The following is a 25,232-nucleotide window of genomic DNA, read 5'->3' on the forward strand; positions in this document are numbered from 1 at the left end:
ATGGTGGCATATTTTGCAAAGGCTTTTGGGGAGTTTTAGTTTCTCTGACCCTACCTATTTCTGCCACTGACCGGGAGTCCGTCGACCCCGTCCGTAAGGCCACATTGACTTCCCGGACAGGGCCTCCAGTCCTCTGGCCGTTCCCCTATCCGCCACCTGGAGACACGCCCGATAGGTAGCCCAATCCGCGGGAGATTCTTAGTTGTTTCAGCTTTGAAGGGAGCCTGATCTGTAAGAGACTCCCCAGCTGCAACAATGAGTTCTGTAGATAACATCTGCAATAAAGGAAGATTCCATGATTTTTGAGAGCACTTGTTATCAGGTATCGATGAATGTGAATGTGAATCAAAAAATGAATTTATTTCCTGCTCAGGTCAACTCAAAACTACGATATGGTATCTGTGAATTTGTTTATTTGTATTCACTCAATGAATATTTTTAGATTTGAGTTTCAATATTGTACTATGTCATAGCACAACTCCTATACTGATTATTGTCAGTTGTTTTCTCCATTTTCATCTAATTAATTTTTTTCAGGTGCTTGCAATTGTGCCATAGCCTGCATTTTCGCTCGCCTCCACAAAATGGCCACTTGGACTAGATTCCATCTAGATAGAATCCTAGACCTTGGAGATGCCTTATATCTGAAGACCATCCAAGAGCCCAGTGGAAGATGTCTTGTGGATGTTCCGCCCGAAAAAGTATATACTTCATTTTTCCTAGGGAAGGATAAGATATCGATTAATATCGACAGCCAGAGAAAAATAACTGAAAGCGTGAGTTTCATATCCGAGGAAAAGGCGAAAGATTCGATGCTACAGTCACTCAAGAAATTTTTCAAATTATTTCCATCGGGAATTTTTGCATTGTTAGATAGATATTTGGGTATTTGGATTCAGGAAGAGGCCTACTATATGTTCGATCCTACAGAACATGATGAAAACGGAGACAAATGGACAGGAGTTCCAGGTAAAGTGATGTTAAGTTGATAATAGTAACCATATTCATTCGCGAAATATTCAACATACGGAAGTATATATAGATAATAAAAATGATCTTTATTAATCTGAATTAATCCCAACAAACAAAAATGTTTATAACAGGGATAAAATTTGAAATAGTGATTGAATAAGTTATTTGAATACTAATAAATCAAATAGTTGAACACTAACAACCAAGTGTTGCCCATCCTTACAGTTGGCTGCACCATACTGATGATGATATATATATATATATATATATATATATATATATATATATATATATACAGACAAAGAAGATTTTATCGAGTGTGTATGATATACAAATCAAAAAAGAAACAATTAGTGGACATAACAATCCAAAAAAAGGGGGGCAAACCGCGGACACGTGTTTCTGGCTATTGGCCTCATCAGCGATGTGCAGCCAAGTGTAAAGATGGTTAACACTTGTTTGCCGAAAAAATCGATAAAATCTTCTTTGTTTGTATTTATATCCTGGACCCGGATGTCACGCAGGTGGCTATAGACGTGGTCGTGTAAGATGTAGCCTGGGAATTCTAGGTCTTCTAACTGGAACCACAAATGTGCGGTTGGCTCCTGTTGTTGACTCCGTGCATATGTGTTGTTCCTGCTTTCGGCAAACAAGTGTTACCCATCTTTACACTTGGCTGCACCGCGCTGACGAGGCCAATAGCCAGAAACACGTGTCCGCGGTTTGCCTCCCTTTTTTGGATTGTTATGTCCACTAATTGTTTCTTTTTTTTACATATATATATATATATATATATATATATATATATATATATATATATATATATGTATATATATAGAAACAGAAGTTAATATCGGACATAGCACTCTAGAAAGTGGCAAACCATAGACACGTATTTCGGGCTTTTGGCCCATCATCAGTATGGTGCAGCTATGGTGCTATGTCCGATATTAACTTCTGTTTCTATATTAAGACACTCAATAACTTTCATATTCATATATATATATATATATATATATATATATATATATATATATATATATATATATATATATATATATATATATAAAATGAATAACCTAACCTGAAATGCCATCGGAAAACGAATCCACATGTTTCTAGAAATGATATGAAATCTAGAAAGGTTAATGCAGTCAAGCTGCTGGAAAATAATTTTATGAAAATCAAAAAATAAATAAATAAGTACTGACGATGCCCAATAGGCTGAAACAGCTGTATACCGGTGGCTCTTAAATTGAAATCAATATGGGAATGATCAAAGAGTTAAAATATACTTATCTATTTATTTTTTGATTTTCATGGAATTATTTTCCAGCAGCTTGACTGCATTAACCTTTCTAGATTTCATATCATTTCTAGAAACATGTGGATTCGTTTTCCGATGGCATTTCAGGTTAGCTTCCCAAATTTCTGCTACCGCAGTTGTCGGTTGATTGGTCAAACCACCAACACTGACATAAAAACTTGGCAAGTTGACTTGGGTGTCACACCAATAGGTGGTTCCACTTATGTTTTGCTTGCGTTTACGCAGCTATTTTTATCAAGTACTTTCTTGGTTTTTTCTCATTTTGTCTTCAATCGAGGACCGCCTGCCCGGTACTGACGATACCCAATAGGCTGAAACAGCTGTATACCGGTGGCTCTTAAATTGAAATCAATATGGGAATGATCAAAGAGTACTTATCTATTTATTTTTTGATTTTCATGGAATTATTTTCCAGCAGCTTGACTGCATTAACATTTCTAGATTTCATATATATATATATATTTATTATTTATATATATATATATATATATATATATATATATATATATATATATTATATTTATTATTTATATATATATATATATATATATATATATATATTTTATATATATATATATATATATATATATATATATATATATATATATATATATATTTTAATGATGCAACTAATTTTCCAATTTTCCTTTATTTTTGGCAATGAATAATATTACAAATCATACTTACAGTAAAAATGAGTGAAAGACAATGAATTGAACATATAAGTGATGAAAAAAAGTTAAACATGTATGGATTTTTTGAATTTGACAAATGTAATACCTTCACATAAATGTCATTTTTCAATGGGCATGATGATTTGATAATCTTTGACTCTGAAGAGAGAGTTGATTGATACAATTTTCATTATTATCATCATGATTTTTGGTGTAATTCCAGTAAGTTACTGTATATACTGCTGAGATTATCAATGTCGGTTTTCTTATTCATACAATTAGAAGACTTGATAATTTCAACCATTTCAAGAAAAAGGCGTTTGGAAATATTTTTCCTGTATGTTAAACTTTGATATAGAATGTTGCGCTAATGCACATGATTTCTTATTAAGCTATATATATCACTTTTATGTGAAATTATTTTATCTTCAAGAATTCTAGATGTTGTTCTAATATATTCCAAATTACAATTGTTACAAGGAATGTTATAAATCACATTTGACTTTTCGGTAGCATCCGTTTCATCTTTCAATTTGGTATTCAAATTCTTTATACTTTTAATATTTTTTTGGCATATTTTGATATTTTATTCATTATGAAAAGGTTTTATGATATTTGAAGATGAATTTTCAAAATTAGGTATAGATTTATTAGAAAAATTGATAGGTGAACTAATATTATTACATACATTTTTGTTGATTACATCGGAATTTGTAATACTGCCAGTATTGAAAATTATTTTATTGAGAAGTTTTCTGGATTAGGAATTTTCGATCAATATGTCTCTAAGAAGTTCGAGATTTTTCTGCTTGAGGGAAGGGTGTACTAATTTTTCTTTTATTTTTTTCAAACAGAGTATTAAATTGATTTCAACTGATTCCAGTTAGCATTTGCATGCAATTAGCATGATTCCAAATAGCATTCCAAACATCATATCATTTCTAGAAACATGTGGATTCGTTTTTTGATGACATTCCAGGTTAGCTTCCCAAGTTTCTGCCACCGCAATTGTCGGTTGATTGATCAAAAAACTGATATAAAAAACTTGGCAAGTTGACTTGGGTGTCACACCAATAGGTGGTTCCACTTATGTCTCGCTTGAGTTTACGCAGTTATTTCTATTAAGTACTTTTCTTGGTTTTTCACATTATGTCTACAGACATACATTTTACATATTTCGATTGCTGGACACTGAAGTGATCAGACGTGCCGTAGCGATCTTGTGTGTTTTACGCCAATTTTCTTGTGAATGCTCAGCCGTGTTGCAGTGTTTCTGGCTCGGTATAGTTTGGTGCGTTGTGTTGTTTTGAGTAAGCGAAAACGTCTCTGGTGAGTACGCTTGAATATTTCATTTCCGATTCTCTCCTGGTGCTCATCAGCTACTGGAAGTTTTTCAATACTTGTCGAGTCGTAGCAGTATGGAGGAACTGCTTGACAGCCTGATGGCCAGGGACAGGGGTGAAGTAATTACCCTTATGGGTTTATTACTTGACCGCCTGGGCCTGAGTCCAGCAGAGCTGTTAAGAGGCAGCCCTGGGGCGGTAGCCCGGACGCCCTCTGTCCCCCCACCAGGGGTCAGAGAGCTTCTCGAGCGCCCGCCACAGAACACCTCCCTCGAAGGTGCTACTGCGATCACTACTCAAAGCAGAGTAGACACGGCTCAGACGAAGCCGCAAGAACCGGCGCAAAAAAAGCGTCGCCTACCGGAGGAGTTTCCTTCCCTTCCTCCAAAGCCGGCTCCTCCTAGTGCTGCAGAAAGCACTGGAGCAAAGCCGAAAAGGCCAACAAAGAAGACCAAGCCTCGCAAAGAGGCAAGACACAGTGCGTCAGAATCCGAAATATCGACAACTGAATCCTCCATCGACGGAGAGATGGAAGTATCGGTAGACGACTATGAAAACAAATCCGAGACCTCTCTCGCCACCATACAGGGTGGCCCGAACAAGCAGGTTGGAAATCTCAATGATTCGGAAAACATCCCCCAACCCCGTCCGCGTTCTGGAGCACCCCAAAGCGCAAAGAAAACCCGCGTTCCCCCAATTGTCGTTCGCCAGAAGGACAAGTGGGTTCAATTCACGAAACTAGCCACTTTCCACAAAGTGAGCTACTCAAAAGCGGTGAACCTGGCCGACGGCATAAAGGTTCAGCCTTCGACGATAGAGGACTTTAGGAACATGTCCAAACTCCTGGTGAGGGAAAAGATCCCCCACCACACATACACCTTGCCTGAAGACAGGCAGCTCAGAGCCGTCTTCAGAGGAGTCCCAGAACACCTGGAGACTGCTGACATCGAGGACGCCTTGGTAGAGAAAGGCTACCAACCATCCTCAGTGTCCCGCATGATGCGTGGAAACCGCCCGCTTCCTCTGGTTTTGGTTCAAGTGAGCCAAAACCAGAAGAACATTCACGACGAAAGGGAACTGCTCAACGTCAAAATCAAGGTTGAGCCCCAACATCAGAGGACACTGGTCGGACAGTGTCACCGATGTCAGCGGTTTGGACACACCCAGAGAAACTGCTTGGCCATCCCTATCTGCGTCAAGTGCGCCGGCAGACACCTTTCAGGTGAATGCAAAAAGCCTAGGGCAGAACCCCCTAAGTGCAACAACTGCAAGGGGGTGCATACCGCGAACTACCGAGGTTGTCCTGAGTTCCCCAAGGTTCGCAGGAGGACCAAGGTAGCAGCAAATGCCCCCCAAAAAGCATCCACACCTGGGAGGCGTCCTGCCGGAGCATCTGGCACGCGCCCGGGGATGAGCTACGCAGGAGCGGCTAAGAGCGGCAACACCTCCGCTAAGCCGACTCCAGCACCTAGAAGTCCTAGTCCGTCGAAGGTTAGTGACATCTGCTTCGCTCTGGACCAGATGAAGAAACTCTTCACTCAGTTCCCCGTACTCGAGAAAATGTTTACGGTGAACACCAGCGTGATAACTGAAACTTGTTAATGGCTAGACAACCAACATTGCCTAGCTCTCTTAAGGTTGTATTTTGGAATGCCAATAACATCTCAAATAAAAAACTTGAGTTCACGAATTTCCTTACAGAACATAACATCGATGTCGCTCTTGTGCAGGAAACCCACCTGCACAACGAGCCTTTTGGTATCCCAAACTACCGTTTCTACCATAGAGAACGAGTTGGACGTGCTGGACGAGGAGTTGGCATTTTTGTCAAACGCAATCTTCCTCACGTACAATTCGGCATTAACTCGGATCTGTTACACGGCACAGAAGCCGTGGGCGTTGAACTCCAACTGAGAAGAGGTCGTCATAGACTAATCTCAGTTTACAACCCTCCGAGGAATCGTTTACTCCCAGAATCACTGGATGAACTGCTGCTGTCGACAGATACCCCCACAATTGCTGCTGGTGACTTCAACGCCAAGCACAATCTGTGGAGCAGAGTCACCAACACGAACGGCCGATCGCTCCATGCGCATGCTGACAGGCATGAGTATCGAGTGATGGGTCCGGATGAGCCTACGTTCTACCGTGGGGATTACAGACCTGACGTGCTTGATATCGCACTACTCAGGAACGTCTCCATGTCCTGCGAAGTGTACACTTTGTCGGAATTAGACTCAGATCATAATCCAGTCATCCTGATGCTGGGTGATGATCCCCCTCCTCAGGAATATCGCGTGAGATCATCCACGGATTGGGAAGCCTTCAAGGCTCATCTAGTGGAGACACCTACAGACCGCGAGGCACTTCAAACTCGCAACGGTCTCGACGCGGCAGTGGCAGATTTTGAACTGTCTGTGAACAACGCTTTCAGAGCAGCCACAACCAGGACGGAGTGTCCTCTGCGAAACTATAATGAGTTTCCTCCTAGGATAAAGAACCTTATCCGAGAGAGGAACAGACTCAGACGAGTTTACCAGCGGACCCTCTATCCTGGGGACAAGACTGCTGCTAACAGGATGGCCAACGAAGTCAAACGGACCATCATTGATTACAGAAACGAGAGGTGGAGTGAGTGTTTGGAATCTCTTGAACCTGGGGATGATGAGCTATGGCGAGTCACCCGCAGGCTCGAGAAGAGGAAAACCGCCCCCTCCCCTCTTCACGGACAGCGCGGTATCTGCTACTCCCCCGCCGAGAAGGCGCTGGCCTTTGCAGACACAATGGAAAATCAGTTCCAACTTAACGTTGATCCGTACGATGATATTGACCGTGATATCCGGCTGGAACAACGAGTTCAGCGTATCCTCAGGGAGAATGACGACGACGTGATCCGTCCAGCTTCGGAGGAAGAACTGAGGGGGTATATCAGAGCCGCCAAACCAAAAAAGGCTCCGGGAATTGATTCAATCAACAATAGGTTGTTGAAGCAGCTCCCGGAGAACTTTATCAGATACTTATTAGAAATAATAAATAGCTCAATCGCCCTCAGATACTTCCCTCGAAGATGGAAGCATGCCGTAGTTGTCATGATTCCGAAACAGGGCCAGAACCCGCTGTTTCCCCAGAATCACCGACCGATTAGTCTGCTTTGCTCAGCGGCTAAGCTGGCTGAACGTGTTGTGCTGCAAAGGCTAACTGAAGAAGTTGAAGACCGAAATGTTCTGCCTGACGAACAATTCGGTTTCAGGAGGGCACACTCCACCGAGTTACAGGCCTTGAGACTGGTCGAAAATGCCATCTCAGAGCTGAATAACAGGAAGACTGTCCACCTAGTCCTCCTGGATATTTCAAAAGCCTTCGACCGTGTATGGCACGAAGGCTTACTTCATAAAATGCTCGACTTCGACCTGCCTCGGGGCCTGATCCGGTGGATTAGGTCCTTCCTGAAAGGCAGATCATTTCAGGTCCGAGTTGAAGGAACCCTGTCTCCGGTCAGGGAAATCCAAGCTGGAGTGCCTCAAGGAGCTGTGCTGTCTCCACTACTATACAGCCTTTACGTGAGCGACCTCCCGAGGTTCAATCACGTGAAGACTTCCCTATACGCTGATGATACGGCTCTCCTCGCTTCTTCCATGGGACAAGGGTTGGCGGTCGTCTACATGCAACGCGCATTGGACGACCTCGAACGCTGGTACCTACAGTGGAAGATTCGGGTGAACCCAGACAAAACTCAGGCGATAGATTTGGGGAGGCGAAACGTTTCTCCAGACACAAGAGTCACGATCTCAGGCAGGGAGATCGAATGGCAAACGCGAGTCAAATACCTAGGTCTTTGGGTAGATCGCCGACTCACCTGGGCAAATCACATTGATTACATCAAAGGCAGGTTGCAAACGAGGACAGCCAAGCTCTATCCTCTAATAAACCGTAAATCGAAGTTGAACCTTAAGAACAAAATTTTATTATACAACACGATGTTCAAGCCTGTCATCATGTATGCTTCAGGCGTTTGGGGACAAACCGCTCCGACAAATCTCTCCATTCTGGAGAGATTGCAAAACAAAATCATTAGGATGCTGGTGAATGCTCCATGGTTCGTGCGGAATGAAGCCATCCGCAGAGATTTGAAGCTGTTAACCATACAGCAGTCCATTCAGTTGAGGAATCAGAGAGTTTTCGAGTCAGCGGAAACTCATGATAACCCATTAGTTAGGGAAGCTGTAGATTACACTATAGACGACCCCACTCGATTCAGAAGGCCCCGTCGCTCAGTTGAGTGAAGGCCCCACGACGTCTGTTAAAATGAACAGTTTGTTCATCAATACCCCAGTCAGGAAGGGGTACACAAGGCCAGAGCGGCATAGATGTCATTGACCTCTATGTCGTTAGCAAAACAACACCTTGAGATTTGAACCACTCGCCCCCATGGCGAAAGACAGTTTAAAGGGTACGGGAAGAGATTTTCAACCTGATCAAAGTCAAGACGAATCATTCTCACATTATGTCTAGGGATATCCCGTGAAGGGCGGTACTGATGTCTGAGGACTTCATGCCGTCATACCATCAGTCTTGTACCCATTGGTCCTTCTCGCGACCAATAATCAGCCAAAAGGATAGGGGAGCTGGACTCCAAGCCTGAACGAAACGAGGATGACCTTCCACCACCATCACATTTTGTCTTCAATCGAGGATCGTCTGCCCGGTACTGACCGTCTGCCCAATAGGCTGAAACAGCTGTTTACCGATGGCTCTTAAATTGAAATCAATATGGGAATTATTTTACAGCAGCTTGACTGCATTAAACTTTCTAGATTTCATATAAATAAATAAATATATATATATATATATATATATATATATATATATATATATATATATATATATATATATATATATATATATATATATATATTGATTGATGCAACTAATTTTCCTTTATTTTGAGTATTTCAATATTAAATTCTACAAAAAGAATTTGAAGCTTTATCTTTATACCTTCTATTAATTATCTGCGAGCGCTTTCGACAGTTGGTAGTACTGTCATCTTCTGGCACTCCTCAAACTGAACTGGTCATCTTGTTGTCTATCTCTTAATACGGTCAGAGCGTCTTAACTCAGGTATTTCAGGTACTTCAGGTAAATTTGCCTGTATTTGTTCTGCATCAGGTACTCTTCTTCGTGTTAGATCTTCTCTAGGAATGTGTATGGTTTTGTTTAATATATTGAATGTGAGATCTTGTTGTGTTTTGATTTGTACTTGTTCCTCGATAAGTGATTTATGACTGTTGAATTTATGGATGTTCAAGTTTTCCCAAATGTCCATGCGGTTTCCCTTGTTGATTTGTTTTATTAGTTTTATGTTCTCTGGTGGGGGAAAATTATGTTTGTTTTGTATGGCGTGTGTTACAAGGTTTGATTCATATACTGTTGGATTTATGTATGCCTTTTTGTGGTCATTGTACCTTTGGATCAGTTTTTTCTTGGTTTGGCCGATATAGAATTTGTTGCAGTCCGAGCATTGTATACTGTATATCCCGTTTTGGTCTTTCTCTTCTTCTTTTTCATAGTTGTTTATTTTTTGTGTTATCTTCGTGTTCGGCTTGTATGTATTGTTGATGTTCAGTGGTTTGAAGATGTTTGTTAGTTTTTTGGTTTGGTATCCTATGTACGTAAATGCTGTCCATCGTTGTGTTGTTTTGTCTGTTGGGGTGGCTTGATCCTTGTTCTGTATTTTTTGTTTGATTCTGTTTTCTAGTTTATCTATTGTCTTTTGGGTGTATCCGTTTTCGTTCGCTATTTGGTATATGATTTTCCGTTCTTTGTTTCGGGCTTCATTGCTGAGTGGTATCCTTAACATTCTATATATAAATGCGTTATAGGCAGCTATTTTGTGTGATGGTGGATGGTTTGAACTTGCGGGTATGGTAGAGCTTGTTTGTGTAGGTTTCCTGTATATTGCCATTTGAAATTGTGTTTTGTTGTGGTTTCATCCTATGGTTATGTCCAGGAAGTTAAGTTTTGAGTTGTGTTCTTCCTCAATGCTGAAACATAGTTTTTGAATTAACGAAATAAATAAGCTTGTGGTTGACCATATGAAAAGCATATGTGAGGTGAATGAAAACCCCAAAAAAGATTTACTTCTGTTCAAATCTTGGTAGATTTCGTTAATTGAAGTTTTTATTGTCTTTTGTGTGGATGTTTATTATTGAAATTTCAATTGAAGCTAGATGAAAATCTGTGTCAACGTATTCAAGTAAGCTCAGTTTTGATTTTTGAAAAATAAGTCTGTATCATCGGATTATCATATTTTTGTGAATTCATTATATATACAATAAAATATGCGATGAAGAACATTTTTGTGATTATAGTCATTGGTAAAATCAATTGTAAACCAATTGTAAGGATTGTTTCCGTAACTATTGTTACATGAGTGATTTTTTTAAGGTTATGGGTTCTCTCTACTTTGTCGCTGTAAGGAACTTGAAGACCTTGTTAACAGTATATACAAGAATATCGGTGCAAATATTTCCAGTGCAAAGGTCCAGATAACTGGATGTACAGTTCAAAGAATTATTAGAATAAAAACCTCACCACCAAAAACGTTTGAAGATATAGTGCCGGTAGAAGAAAGTCCCGTGCCAATAATACAAGAACCCGTTGTTGATGGTATGTACCATCCCAATAATTCACCGAATGAATCAACTTTAACAGAATTTGCTTTTTATGGTTTGAATAAATATTTTAGGAAGAATAGTTTTGATGGTGTCTAACACTTAACAGAAATAAACTTCGCCCTTCGTTAGTATTTTTTGTTCTTTTTTTTTGTATACATTTGTTTGGAAATAATAACGATTATTATCATTATTATATATTTTCAAAACAAACACTTTTCCCAAACACTAGAACTGCAACACTCTTCTTGACGTGCTTTTTACCAACCAAGTGGGGTTTTCAAGGGATGAAGTAAATAACCTCAATTCCTGAAGATGCCAACTTGGTTGGTGAAAAGCGCGTCAAATATTGCAGTTGTGGTATCTGTTTCAGATTTTTACTACGTAGATTATGTAATATAATAGGACTGAAATACCTAAATTATTTTGTGAATTTGTGTTGTGAAAAGCCGATATCCCTGTTTAAACGTAGGATCTATTCCTCACGATTGAATCACCGCGATATATTCCGCAATTGTTGATATGTTTGTTGGGTTGGTCTTGCAACAACTTCTTTTATGTTCCGTCCTGATAAACTTAATGCATAGCTGAGTTATTTGGCCGAGACTATTTTCTATTGTTTTGGTGGGCTTGAAAATAAAGTAACTACGTGTTTTTATGGTATCCTTCCAATACGCTCCGTTATAGTTATACCGCCCATGACGAGCAGTGAAGTCGATAGTCCGTTCCTAAATTTGTTGAAAATATATTGAGATTGAAATATTGTGAAATTTTCACACAAAACTACCACTAGTATTTCATCATTTGTGTTCAATATACTATTTTGTGAAAATTTCAGAAGTATTGTTGAATTTTATTGAAAATTCAGAATATTATTCAGAAAAATATTCGACACGGAAGAAATAGGAAAAAATAATGAAAAGAAACAGGAAATGAATCAATATTTCATTTCTTCAGATTACTATTATTTTCCTAGTACTCCCAAGTAATTTTGATGAGTGTTGTGAAATCATATATCATAACTTTTTAACAAATAAATTTGAACAGTAAATGTAGGTAAGAGAAATTTCAAAGGTGAATATTGTTGAAAAATTATCATAAAATATTTAGTTGAGAAGAAACAATTGAATGACTAATTTATATTGCATCAAAAAACATGGAATCAGTTGACATTTGCTGAAACTATTCCTTGATTACCTCAAGAAACACATTCGTTTTTATTGGGGTTTTCAGAATAAAATAGAAAAAATAAAAACATAACTATACTTGTTTGAAGGAGATTGGCAATGTTTCATGATGAATTTCATTAGTTTGGAATTCCATTTACTGATATTATATAAAATCACTTGAAATCCCTAAAAGAACCATTACGAATTGAAAACTAAAAAGAATAGCTAAGAATAACAATTATATTAAGCAAAAAAAAACCTGAAACGAATTCACAGTGAAATAAAATACAAGTATAAAATAGAACAATCAAACAAGAAATAAAAATTAAGTGATTCCAAGCCAAGTTACTTCACGACGTTTCGATTATTAGTATCCACAATCGTCTTCGGGTGATGACATACCCGAATATAATTGTTATTTTCAGCGTTTGTCTTTTTAATTTGTATTTTTTTTAGGGACTTTAAATCATTCTATATTATTTCAGACACTAATATATATTATTTCAGAACTGATGAAATTCATAACATAAACTTGTTTTTGATGGAATCGCTTTATTGTGAGATTTTCACTGAACAGTTTTACAAAACTCGTGTTTTGCCATTCAATTTCTTCTTAAGGAGTGTCTTCATTTACTAGGCCTTTGAATTCCAAGTGTTTTACTTGAACAATTGGTGTTGCAACTATGACTTGAGATGGTGTTCCTGAATTGATAGGCATTAGATGAGCAGTTACAGTTTAGAAGATTTCACTCGAATCGTTTCCTTTACAAGTTTTCGTATCTAATTGTGGAGTATTATAGCAATATTCGATAAGAAATAATGTGTTACAGTGAATTTTTTTTGCACCATCAGTACCTAAAATATTTTGATACATAATCTTTTGTTAAAAATAATTCTTGATTTTTTTTGTATAGGAATTTTCAGAAGTTCTTCACATTCAAAGACAACATGTTCATTTTTCTAGTAACATTTATGTTTTTTTGCAGAAATATGTTAAGTCATATTCGATTAATTTATTTCTTTTAACTTCTTTTTTGATCATTCATTATATCAGTTCTCGTGCCTTTTTTGTATTCTAATTCTTAACCAAACCAGGCTACTTTTTTGGGAATTTTTCCAAATCTGTCATAACAGTGTTTTTTTCCGATAATTTAAAAAATTTCCAATCTGTAAAATTTTGTAATTGAAATTCAATTGGAATGTATCAACAAAAAGTCTGTTTAAAGCTTTTAATGCTCAGAGATTTTCAGTTATATTCAAAGATTGATTTCTCAGCTCAATATGGCATTTCTGGTTCATTGAGGTTTGATCAAAAATTTCTTTGATGTATTCGAAAATTAGCAAATTATTATTAAATTATTATAAATCTCAATACTGTCATGATAAATTCCAAATTATGATTGCCTTTCAAAAATTATTTTACTTCATCCGCAAGAGAAGATATGAAATTGTGAAAATTTTCAGTATTACTTGAATTTATCTCATTATGAACCATGTCATAATATACTTCACGAAGTTCCAACCAGTTACTTATATATTCATTAAAAATTGGTACCTAGCTTAATTGTTGGATGAAAAATGGGAATTGAAACTTTATATGTTTTTACCACTTTTATTTGTAACTAACGTTACTGCAGGACATTTTCAAACTTATACATTTAATGTATAAGTCCTTATACAATGTCCTTATAGAACGAAACTGTAGTAACAAATTAAAAATAAAAGTTACAAATAAAAGTGGTAAAAAACAGAAATTTTCAATCCTCATTTTTCATGATAATTTCCTTTCACGTAGTAACGGTAGTATTGGAAATCTTATACTTGATGTATTTTCATAAAATTGTAGCTGGGTTGAAATATCGTGACCTTATTGTGGTATAGAATTGTCAACATCGCCAGAAATGCCATTAGTTTGGCCATCTTTCAGAATGATTACAACATTGTGTATTCAGTTTAACTATACTACAGTTTCATCATAGTTATTCTTGAATAGTTTTCTTTCTTCTTCTGCTACCAATAGAGAATTAGAATCATCTATGAATAATATTTCTGTTTCATTCTGAATCGTCTCAAATCCTTTTCGTTTCACGCTCCAACTTGAGAGAAATTGTTTCGAATTTTGAATTGTCTTTTGAATACAAATGATTTCAATTTGTCTTTCGTTTTGAAGAACTATCTACTTACTGTGTTTCTCGAAATATTGTCATTGACTACAATACTGATAATATCGTTTTTGATACAAATAATTATTTGAATTGTTGCCCTTCGAGAGATATTATTGTTATATTGTAATGAAAATAGTGAACTTTCTACCAAATTGAAGGAATATTGATTGAAACAATGTTCACATTAATCTTATATCAATCGTATATTCCAGTCTTGTGGAAATCAACTCTTGAGTATCACTTGTAGAATTCTTACTTGTGTCACCTCGTCTAAATCAATACTAGTTTCTGTTATATCCTTGCTCGTTGGACCAATATTTAATAGTTATAATGGACTGTATATTCAGTTGACTTTTGAATGCAAATGAATTAGAAAATACAGTAATGTTCTTTTTATTAATTGGCATTACATTGCAACGTTATAAATTCAAGTGACAGTTGTTTTTGTTACAACAAAGATTCTCAGAAACCCTGGTGAATCAACCGATTCGCATTTGTTTTGTCAAAAACTATGTCGCGAGTATTTTTTTTGAGATCTTCAATTTGTAATGTTACCGTAATGTAAAAAAAATATTCCATCTAATATCGATGTATTCCAAAATTTGAACAATATTGATTTATACTCACCACCTCTGTGAATGAAATGCTGAATTTTGTCAAATCTCTGAATTTTTTTATCATGAGTGCCGTAGATCGAGAGTTTTTGGCAAACTATTCTACTAGGGAAACATGTAGAAGTGGTCATACCAGGAATATTCTATGCAACTTGATCAAAACAATTGTACAAATATATAAAAAATCTAAAGAAAGGAACATCAAATTTTCAAGCCCGTCTCGGATATACCTACACAGTAGGTTGAATGGACTGACGCCTATCAGAAAACAACTACTCCACTGGCTAATACCACGAACGGCGTTGGATTATATCCGACAGGCATCAGTGCAGGAATCTTCACAGAAAATGTATGCAATGGTAATACAACTGGAAGAGTCAACCTTCAATTTTGGAACGGGCACTTGCAGACCGGTTTCGGGCTGCTTAGCCACTCGCCAGTGGAAGATAGTGGCCATCATCGACCTAAAGTCAATGATACTCCATAATTGAAAATCGAAGTTTTTTCAGAGTATTTCATTCCTCGTCTCAAGTTGGAGTGAACAACAAAAATGTCACTCCATCTAGTGCACAAGGTACTAACCAACTGCATATCCGAACTTAAGACGAGGAATGAAATACTCTGAAAGAATTTCGATTTTCAATTATGGAGTATCATTGATTTTAGGTCGATGATGGCCGCTATTTTGCACTGACGAGTGGCTAAGGGGCCCGAAACCGGTCTGCAAGTGTGTCTGTTCCAAAATTGAAGGTCGATTCTTTCAGTTGTATTGCCAATTGCACATACAGGAAATTTTCTGTGAAGATTCCTGCACTGACGCCTGTCGGATATAATCCAAACGCTGTTCGTGGTAATAGCCAGTGGAGTAGTTGTTTTCTGATAGGCGTCAGTCCATTCAATCTACTGTGTAGGTATATCCGAGACGGACTTAAACATTTGAAGTTCATTTCTTTAGATTTGTTTAATGCTGTGCACTGACTAATAAGAAAATATATAACAAAAAACTTATACGAAAATAACCAAAGTGGGTAAATATGAAAACCAGCGTTGACACTCTTATAGAATATCATTTATAAAATTGCTAAATCTGAAATAACATTTGATGTAACAGTTGGTTTTTGTCATTTAAGTAGCTTTTATAATTTTGGTTTGGAATTATAAGGTTATTTGAAGGTACATGTAGTAGACAGGGGTGGCCACGTGAATTCTGAAAATCGAAACTAGATCCCAGAAATAAAGCATCCATCATATAGGTTTTCTATATGAAGTATCAAATAAGTTTCAATCTAACGATATAATATGAACATTGCTGGGGAAAATATGCTACAAAAAATACAGGTCCATATTTGAAATGTCAAAGTTGAAGATATTCTGTATGAAAATTCAACATTTATATTTTTTCATTACAATTGAAGTTCTTATGCCAAAATCTGAACAGGTTTTCAATATCCCTGCAAATGAAAACGTTACAGCAGATAATAATAATAATTTATTGACGATATTTCTCCAAAGTAGTGAATTCAAAGTAAACAATAAGTGAATTTTGGTTCTTCATGTATATTTTAGGAACTGAAAGAGCTGGAATTGTTTTTTCGGTATCATTGGTACTCAAGTTATTATATCCTATTATTTTTAATAATTTTTTTCAGCAACATCAACTTTGAGCGTCCTTGAGAGTAAGGTGTTGAATTATTTGGAGGAACGCGAGGATGAAGATATCTCCATGAAAATCAAATTACAAGAACTTGCCCCAGATGTTACAGATGATATTTCACTGTCGAAGAGACCATCGTGGTTACAAGATGAGATTAATAAAATGGACATGTGCAAATTTCCCATTCCCCATAGAGTTATGCCAGAGAAAGTTTCATTTTATACTGGTAACATATCGTAGTAACAATCCAATTATTATGCATTTCAATCTCCAAAGAATATAATATAATGCAGAATTTAAGTACGACTGGCCAAAATAAAATAAAAATAATTGAAAAATTAACAAGTAACGTTGAAATCAATATTTGAAAAATATTGAAATAAAGTCTAGTTCTTTTCTCCTAGTTCCGTTTAATGAACATGAACTAATTGTCATGCTCAACAGAAAACTGAATAATAAATTTTTCTCTAGATCGGATGAAATACCCCATGTGATCGTTAAACGTGTTCTTAAACATATTATGACACCACTAGTCTATCTCATAAATTTATTATTTGCAAATGGAACATTCCCGCAAGCTTTGAAAACTGATAAAATTACACCTGTATATAAAAAAGGTGATTCCTCTCTAATAAGTAACTATCGACCAATTACGGTACCCTCCATCTTTTCCAAAATATTTGAATTATCATTCTTGGAGAGATTGTTATCTTATCTCAAGCATTTCAATGTCATAACTACGGATTAACATGGTTTTGTGCAAAATAAATCGACCACAACTGCAATGCACTCATATGTTCTTGAAGTCATTATATGCATTGATGCGGGCGAGTGCCCTATTAGGGTATTTTGCGACCTAAGCAGGGCGTTCGATTGCATCAGTCATGCAATCTTATTGAATAAACTATCTCGATACGGTATCCGAGGTGTCACTTATGAATGGATAAAAAGTTTATTGAGTAAACGTAACAATCGTGTCACTATTGGTAACCATATGTCATCGTGCAATGATTATTCTGAAGTAGGTGTTCCTCAGGGTTCGGTCCTAGGACCTACCTTATTTATACTTTATATCAACGATATTGTGAAGATATGTGATAGCTCAATCATTGTTAGCTCTGATGATACATCAGTTATTGTATCAGATAGGGATGCATATTGTATACGTCAGAAATGTAAAAAAAAATCCTTTGATATGGCTCAGTGGTTCAGAGCCAACTCACTTCATCTAAATACAAGTAAAACAAAATGTATACGATTTCACAATAGACAAAAAGAAGCTAGTGTAGTTGATTTCGGAGACTTACAGTCTGTTGATAAGACCGTCCGATTTCTTGGATTATATATAGATGAGCATATTTCCTGGGGAGAACACTGTAAAATCTTAATCAATAACTTGAATTCTATTTCCTATCAATTACGTAATTTGAGATCAGTTCTGTCTAATGATCAGTTGCTGATACTCTACTATGCCCAAGTGGACTCCAGACTTCGATATGCCATCTCCCTCTGGGGAAGGTCTTCGAGAGGTAATGATGTATTTCTTGCACAAAGGAGAATACTCCGAGTAATGTTTAGTCTATCCTCTCGACGAAGCTGTGTTGATGTATTCAAAACATGTAAAATCATGACGCTACCAGCACTCTTCATCTTTGAAGTTTGTGTGTATATATTTAGTAACTATAACAGTTTTTCAACCAGATCTAGCATTCATAAACATGACACAAGAATAAAAATCAGCTGAATATACCCTTTTCTAGGGTTCAATTATCTAAAAACTCTCCAAACTCACTAGGTCCTTTATTATTTGATAGATTACCAGACTATGTAAGAGAGAGTCGAACCTTAACATGTTTTAAAAAAAGTCTTGAACATTTTTTAAATGAAAGATGCTATTATAAAGTCCATCAGGCACTATAATAAGTATTTGTAAATCCTTTATGATTTGTCTGTTATTTGTGTATTTGGGTGAATATATGTATATATGTCTGTATATATATATATATATATATATATATATATATATATATATATATATATATATATATATATATATATATATATATATATATATATACAGACATATACAGATGAACGACTATAATATATGCAAATTTACTGTTTTGTTATATACAATTTAACTGAACGGTATCATGTTCTGTTGATTTTAGATGAACGACTACTCCTATTAAATACTTGTATTGTCCTTCTGGAGAATAAAGAATTATTATTATTATTATTATAAATAAACAATTGAGTGTGGAGCTTCCACTATCTCAGTTATAGTCTGTCATAGAGTAGGATGTATGAAGATGCAAGTGCAACCTTCCTTATCGTGTCGCTCTAGTGGTGGAACGGAGAAAGTGTTGTGGTGAAAGCCAATACAATTAGTGAAAGACATATCGTTTCCCTAAAAACTACATAGCCAGACATTCACCAAGTTTGGATTTCGTTAGAATGGAACCCCGTTCTAATGAAAACCTATCTGTTCAACAGGTTTATGACGGAAATGTTGTTTGCGTGCAACATTTTTCTTAAGACTGTTCAGTTGTAGCTTGAAGAGAGTTTGAAGAGAGCTGTTTATATATTGGACAATTATTGTAATTGAATTTTCTGAATTTTCACATATACATATTCCATGTAGAGAGGAAAATAGTTGAATGGGTGGTATGTGAAATATATTCTCACTGAAATTTTCAAATTACCATTTTATGTGATGTTTGAGTAAGTTTCATGATCGAATTTTTTTCAAAATATTATAGATACACTTTTCAAAACCGTGTTACAATGAATAGAAATGAATGAAACTCAAGAGATGATGGTAAAATAGATTTCTTCACTCTCGACACCAACACGAACTTTTAAAAATATATCAGTTTTTGAATACAGACACAATCAGTGATTCGTGCATTAGGTTTTGTCGCGATACAGGTTGATCCCAACCGTGTACTTTATTTTGAGTTCACACATATCACACATTTCTTTTTCTTTTTTCCTGTGTATCTTGTATGTCCAGTATGCAGATGTGTTCATCAATAACTGATGTTTCACGTCATCTTCGAGTTCATAATTAGTAATTCAAGTGACCAAAAATTTTGAATCGTTTTATGAAAATTTCTAAGTCGCCAGGACATAGTACACCGACTTGTACAGAAATGCTTGATTCATGAGAGGGACCCCAAATATATTTTATATCGTAGGAATCGTCTTCGATTATACATGTATTTCGATAGATGGACCTGATAAATTGGTTGTCTGAATATGTTTGTTGAAAGCTAGGTTAGGTTAGGTCCAACATGAGTGGGTCTATTCGACCCTCCACCACAACCCGCAAGGGTTTATTAGGGCTCACACCTATTCACATTTGACCAAATGAACCCAGATTTTTAACGAAGCCGATTAATTTGTATGATGAGTGGTCTTTCAGGTCATATGGTAAGAGTAGGGCTCTGCCGAACTCTAAAAACCTGATTCGGTCCCCAGCGAGGCAGGCACAAAGTATATGCTTTGCTGTTTCATCGTTAATGAGGTAGTCGGATAGTCTATGTGCAACATTCCCGCCCTGATACCAGCGACAGCCTTCCCATATGAGGCTTTTTGCACGTCAGCTACACCTGAGTATGCTTTAGATTCAACCGTGCAGGGTTTTTCGCCTCTGGTTTTGGTGAGTCATCACTTTACTGACCTGCTGATGGGACAGATTCTGCGTACGCCGCTCAAGAATTTGGTGCAAGGTGGTTTCATTAGGTACCCCGCTCTTGGGGAGACGACTCAGTCGTTTCCTGGCTGCACCACCAAACCGTTTTCAAGGTTCAGTTATTGTATCAGGAGTTGGAGAGTTGAGAAGCTCTAGCTCCTAATTTGAATTTACAGGGAGGTCCGTCGGAGTCGTAAGCTAGGCATCCATCTCCTCTGTAGACTCAGCGACAGAAATAATTTTCAAGTTTACTTTGTCCATAAAAGTCCCACGAGTAGCTAGGAAAAGAAGGTCAATCACGGCAATGCCCCGCATTACCGTGACAAGGCGATGCCACGACGAGAGGGCGCCCGGTATCTCGAAGGTTCCGTAGAGACAGCTGATAGGCTCGATGTGTGTGTGTTTGTATTCATGCCCCTCGGCATGGATACACAAACCTTAGGGTTAACCCGTCGTTGGATGCCAATTGAGTTAGGCAATAACAGAACCACAAGTGATTCTGTCATTCCCGTATCCAGCGGAGCTAATTGGAAACAGACATCCGATGGCCGGTTTGCTCAACCCCCATATCCCAAGCCAATGCATGTTGAAAACTGTGTAAGGAGTTCAGAGAATATGTCAATATCAAGGTCTTTTTCATGTTTTCATGTTGATGAATCTAACTGCTGATTGAAATATAAAGAGTTCCTAGCTATACAGGCTGCAAATTCGGAAAAACTTAAATGCGGGTGATGAGTTTGGGGCCAGGAAAACTACTGCGACTCCTTCGATTGATTGAAGCGCCCTTGTAGATGTGGGTGAATGGAAAAACTATAGAAAAATAACAATCAGGTGGTGTTATTATTGAATTTGCTCCTGTGCATATTACATTGAAGTAGGGTGATGACCAGAGTGAGATTACTGAACTGCGAAGATAGTCTGGAAAGTAATTTCTGAAGTGTTTTAAAATAGTGTTGATGTATGTTTGGAGATTGTATCCTAGTAAATTTCAGATACATATGGAAAACTCAACTGGTTTTTTGTTCGGTAATGATGGTTCACCAGAGATCGACTATACAGACGTCCTTAGGTAGTGGTCCACGAAGTACCAACCTGAGAGCCTCGTTTTGCGTAAACCAATCATTTTTTGCGACGATTCACTTGCTGCAGTGAAAATTATAGGTCAATATCAAGGTTGGATCTCACTAGAATTCGGTAAAGTAATGTAAGGGTTATACTATTAGATCCCCATTTAGAAAGTAGTCCAGTTCAGCGTTTTGTCTAGAATCATTCCCAAATACCGTATTTATTGCATTGATAGAATGTTCTTGTCGTATAACTCTAACGATGTATGGAAAGCTGCATATTTTTGAAGAAAAGTATGCACTTGGTTTTCTTTCCTTTCAGTTTTTTATTGGATAGTATTTCATTGACTCTGAAACTTTTCCTTCGTAAAATTTTTCCACCAAAACTCATAGAAATACTACATGTACTCAATTTGTTCACAAAACAATCCCTGCAGGTCGTGTATAGGCCTCATTTATATCAAACAAAAAAGCAATAGTATTTTGCTTATTTGCAAGGACTTCGTGGATGAATGTTTGCAGGTTCACTGAATTATTCGATATTTGTCTGTGTTTACTGAAGCAGCATTGGTGTAAGGAACATATTTCATCTCCCAAGAACTAATTCACGCGATTATTTATAGTTTTTTCTAGTAACCTACAGGTCATGGCTATACATGTTTTATATCAGATATTATAGTTGCTTCGATCCACTTTCCAGAATAGAACATTTTCTATCTGAATTTTATTAAATGAATGATTGAAATGTCTGGCTTTATATGAAACATTTTGTGTGAAGATGAAAAGTATATTATTTGAAAATGTCTTGAAAATTTATGGGAGCCTTTTTTCAGTGAAAAATCTTCATTTTCAGAGTTATCAATAACAACGTTCTCTGATGCTGCATGTATTATGGTTTTGGTGAAAAAATCATCACACTAATCAAAATTGCATTCATCGCACATGGTTATGAATTATTTTCGTTTCGATTATTCTTTCGAATAATGATCCATACATTCATATCAGAATCCTAATATACATGAATGAAAATATTTACTTGTAACAATAACATATTTTGGTCGAAACTAACGGAATGTAACTGAAAATAAGAAAGAAGAAAAAAATTAAAGTAATGATCATTTGAACAAGTAACACTGGGAAATGCGTGCATAATATGAATGAATCTATGTAAATATAACAACCGATAATTTCTTGTAAGATTGATTGATTTGCTTGCCAAAAAATTGCCTTTTATAAAAGAAACCTCTATGGAATATAGAATTCCTCATTCTAGCATACCTACATAGTGTGTTCGACTCATATATAACTTTACATTTTTTCCTACTGAGTAATCAGCAGTAATATAAAGAATGCTATCGCATATTCACTTTCCAGGTAGTGAAAGTATTGTTGTTGATGTATAATACCTGTTTAATTGATTGTTTTGAGGAACAGTAATAGTCTACCATCAACTATTGAAGATGTGGCCTGAAATGGAAAGTTTCAATTACCAATAAACATATTTCAGATGTGGTTCCAGGAAAAATAGGGATTCTACGAGCATCCACATGTCAAACAGACCCAAGTTTTTCCAAGTATCAAGGTCGCCAGAGCATGGGAAATGCCATATCTGCTCTAATAATGCTACGATTTTACAAATCCAAAGTTTGGGTGCCTAAAATACTGAACACTATTCTCAGATATGGAGACTCGTTATACCGAGATGCAATGATAACCATCCCGAGAACGCAAAGCTTGAAGCTGTCGAATTTTCAGCGGAAAACCGAGTATGAAGGAAAGATGTTCTCCCCAGTCATAGAAGATTATGCTGTCGTAGGCAAATTACAATCTCAAGAGTACGATGTTCTTGATTTGTTTCCAGCACTTGAAAAATTTTTAGTGGATAACGAAAGTTGCGTTATTTTGGGACCTCTCAAATTAGCTGTATGGGTGGAAGACAAAAAATTTTTTATGATGGATCCAAATGAAAGGTTGGTACAAATGCACCGGTGTCATAGCCATCTTTTATATAATACTTCCAGTTTTGTCATTTAAAACCATTTCACCAAAGACCGATAGTCAGTGCTTATTATTCTCAATATCCGCGTATCATCGGTCGACTGTTAAAAAATGCACAGACATCGGTCAAGCCTGTGACAGATGCGGATTATCGGTGAAGGATGGGAGTTACTGTGTTGTTTGTGAACACGTTTTCTTTGTTTTCTTTGTTGGTTTTTCTACATGGGTATGAGGATATTTCCTAATAATAACAGCAAAATAAAACAAATCGTATTTCTGGAACATATATATTATAACTTATTTGTATCTGTATTTGTATTTATCTTTTGTGAATAAAATTATATTATATCTTCGGAAAAGTATAGAAATTGCGATGCCAAAAATATACTGGGAAAATAAACGGCTGAAATAATACTGCAGAATTTAATGAATCTTGGCCGCGTAAAACAACAAGTACTGAAGCAATTGAAGATCGTATATAGAGTCTGAAAACGTCAGTTCTTCTAGTTTGTTGTGAAGTTTGCTATAAAAGAAAAGGCCACCCTAAATTATTTGGGGAATAATTGGTGTCCTTGCAAATTTGATTTGAAATACATCATTTCTTTTTGTGCCTTTCTCTTATTTATCATTGTCATGTTACTTGTCCTTCTCTTTTCTTGGTACTGAGAATATGATCTTATACTTAAAGGCATTCCGATGTTTTATCAATAATTTTCATGTAATCATTGTGTTTAAGTGAGGAATCAAGCTATTTTAAATCAGTGACTTGTCTGATTGTACTGACATGCATTATTTTTATAAATTTCACATCTTTGTTGACATGGCCAACCTTGTTTTGTAGATTTTCCCTGAAGACCATAATGAATTTTATCGAAATTTTGAGATAACTTGTTTTATTGGATACGTTTTCAAAAGTGTGTTTTTATTCCTGTTATAAATATTATTCTCCTATGGACTAATAAAGATAATTATCATAATTATACTGATTGTTACATTTGTTCATTTTTTTGCATACGTTGAACTCGTTCTTCAGTCTGAGGTTGAAAAAAAAATGATTACTCTGACTTTTTTTCTGTCCCCTAAGACTTGAATAAACATTCATTTTTAATTTTTTTGAAATTTTGAGAAGATGAATTGTATAAAATAATTTTATTATGCAGAGTATATTTTCGACCGAAAATGGTTTAATAAAAAATAAAGAACATTCTACGATGACATTCATAGAACATAGAAATTTAGATGGTCATTAAACAAGACAGGTTGATAATTCTCAAATCTGCTTGTTCCAGAAAATCTATATTCTACAAAGGAATACTTGCATTTAATGAATAACGTTGAACAATTTCCCGAAAACACCGAAAAATTCAAAATAGAACTATTTAAATATTATTGGAGTTTTTTCCCAAGAGAAAGAATTCTTCCTCTTGAAGATGATCACTTGGTGATCGAAACACGTGTCGAGGTGTAAAAATAAAGATTTGGTGTTGGGAAAAAACTCCAGTAATATTCATTAATACACCAAAGGTTCCAAACAGTACATCATAGGTATAGAACTATTTGTTATATCAGTTTACATAATCATATTTGTTTAATTAATTGTTTGATGTAACCATTACTACGTGGTGGAAAATCATCATGAAAAATGAGAAATGAAGCTTTATATGTTATTTCACCACTTTTATTTGTAACTATCTTTAATGAGACGCCACTTAGTTTAAAATGTCCATAAAAGACGAAACTGTAGTAACGATAGTGGATTTCAGTAGGAATTTTCGGTTGAACGTCTGGGCGAGAATATTCAGTGATCATCTCACACGATTTCATTTTCTTCCTCGTCGACTCGATGGTGTGACGTATATACATACCATTTCTAGAAGACAC

General features: G+C 36.3%; 1 protein-coding gene across 1 annotated transcript in view; it reads left to right on the plus strand.

Annotated features, from left to right (window-relative positions):
- The window catches only part of LOC111510012 (uncharacterized), an 88,764-nt gene that overhangs the window by 5,526 nt on the left and 58,006 nt on the right, over window positions 1–25,232 (plus strand). The window contains exons 3-6 of the mRNA XM_074183584.1: window positions 538–969; window positions 10,764–10,985; window positions 16,588–16,818; window positions 22,861–23,323. Coding sequence (XP_074039685.1) covers window positions 538–969; window positions 10,764–10,985; window positions 16,588–16,818; window positions 22,861–23,323 — 1,348 coding nt within the window. The remainder of the gene's footprint in view (window positions 1–537; window positions 970–10,763; window positions 10,986–16,587; window positions 16,819–22,860; window positions 23,324–25,232) is intronic.

This window comes from Leptinotarsa decemlineata, unplaced genomic scaffold (genome assembly GCF_025532065.1).
Source record: "Leptinotarsa decemlineata unplaced genomic scaffold, Ldec_3_MD MMD2_tig00026340_RagTag_RagTag, whole genome shotgun sequence".
In the NCBI taxonomy this organism is placed as follows: domain Eukaryota; kingdom Metazoa; phylum Arthropoda; class Insecta; order Coleoptera; family Chrysomelidae; genus Leptinotarsa; species Leptinotarsa decemlineata.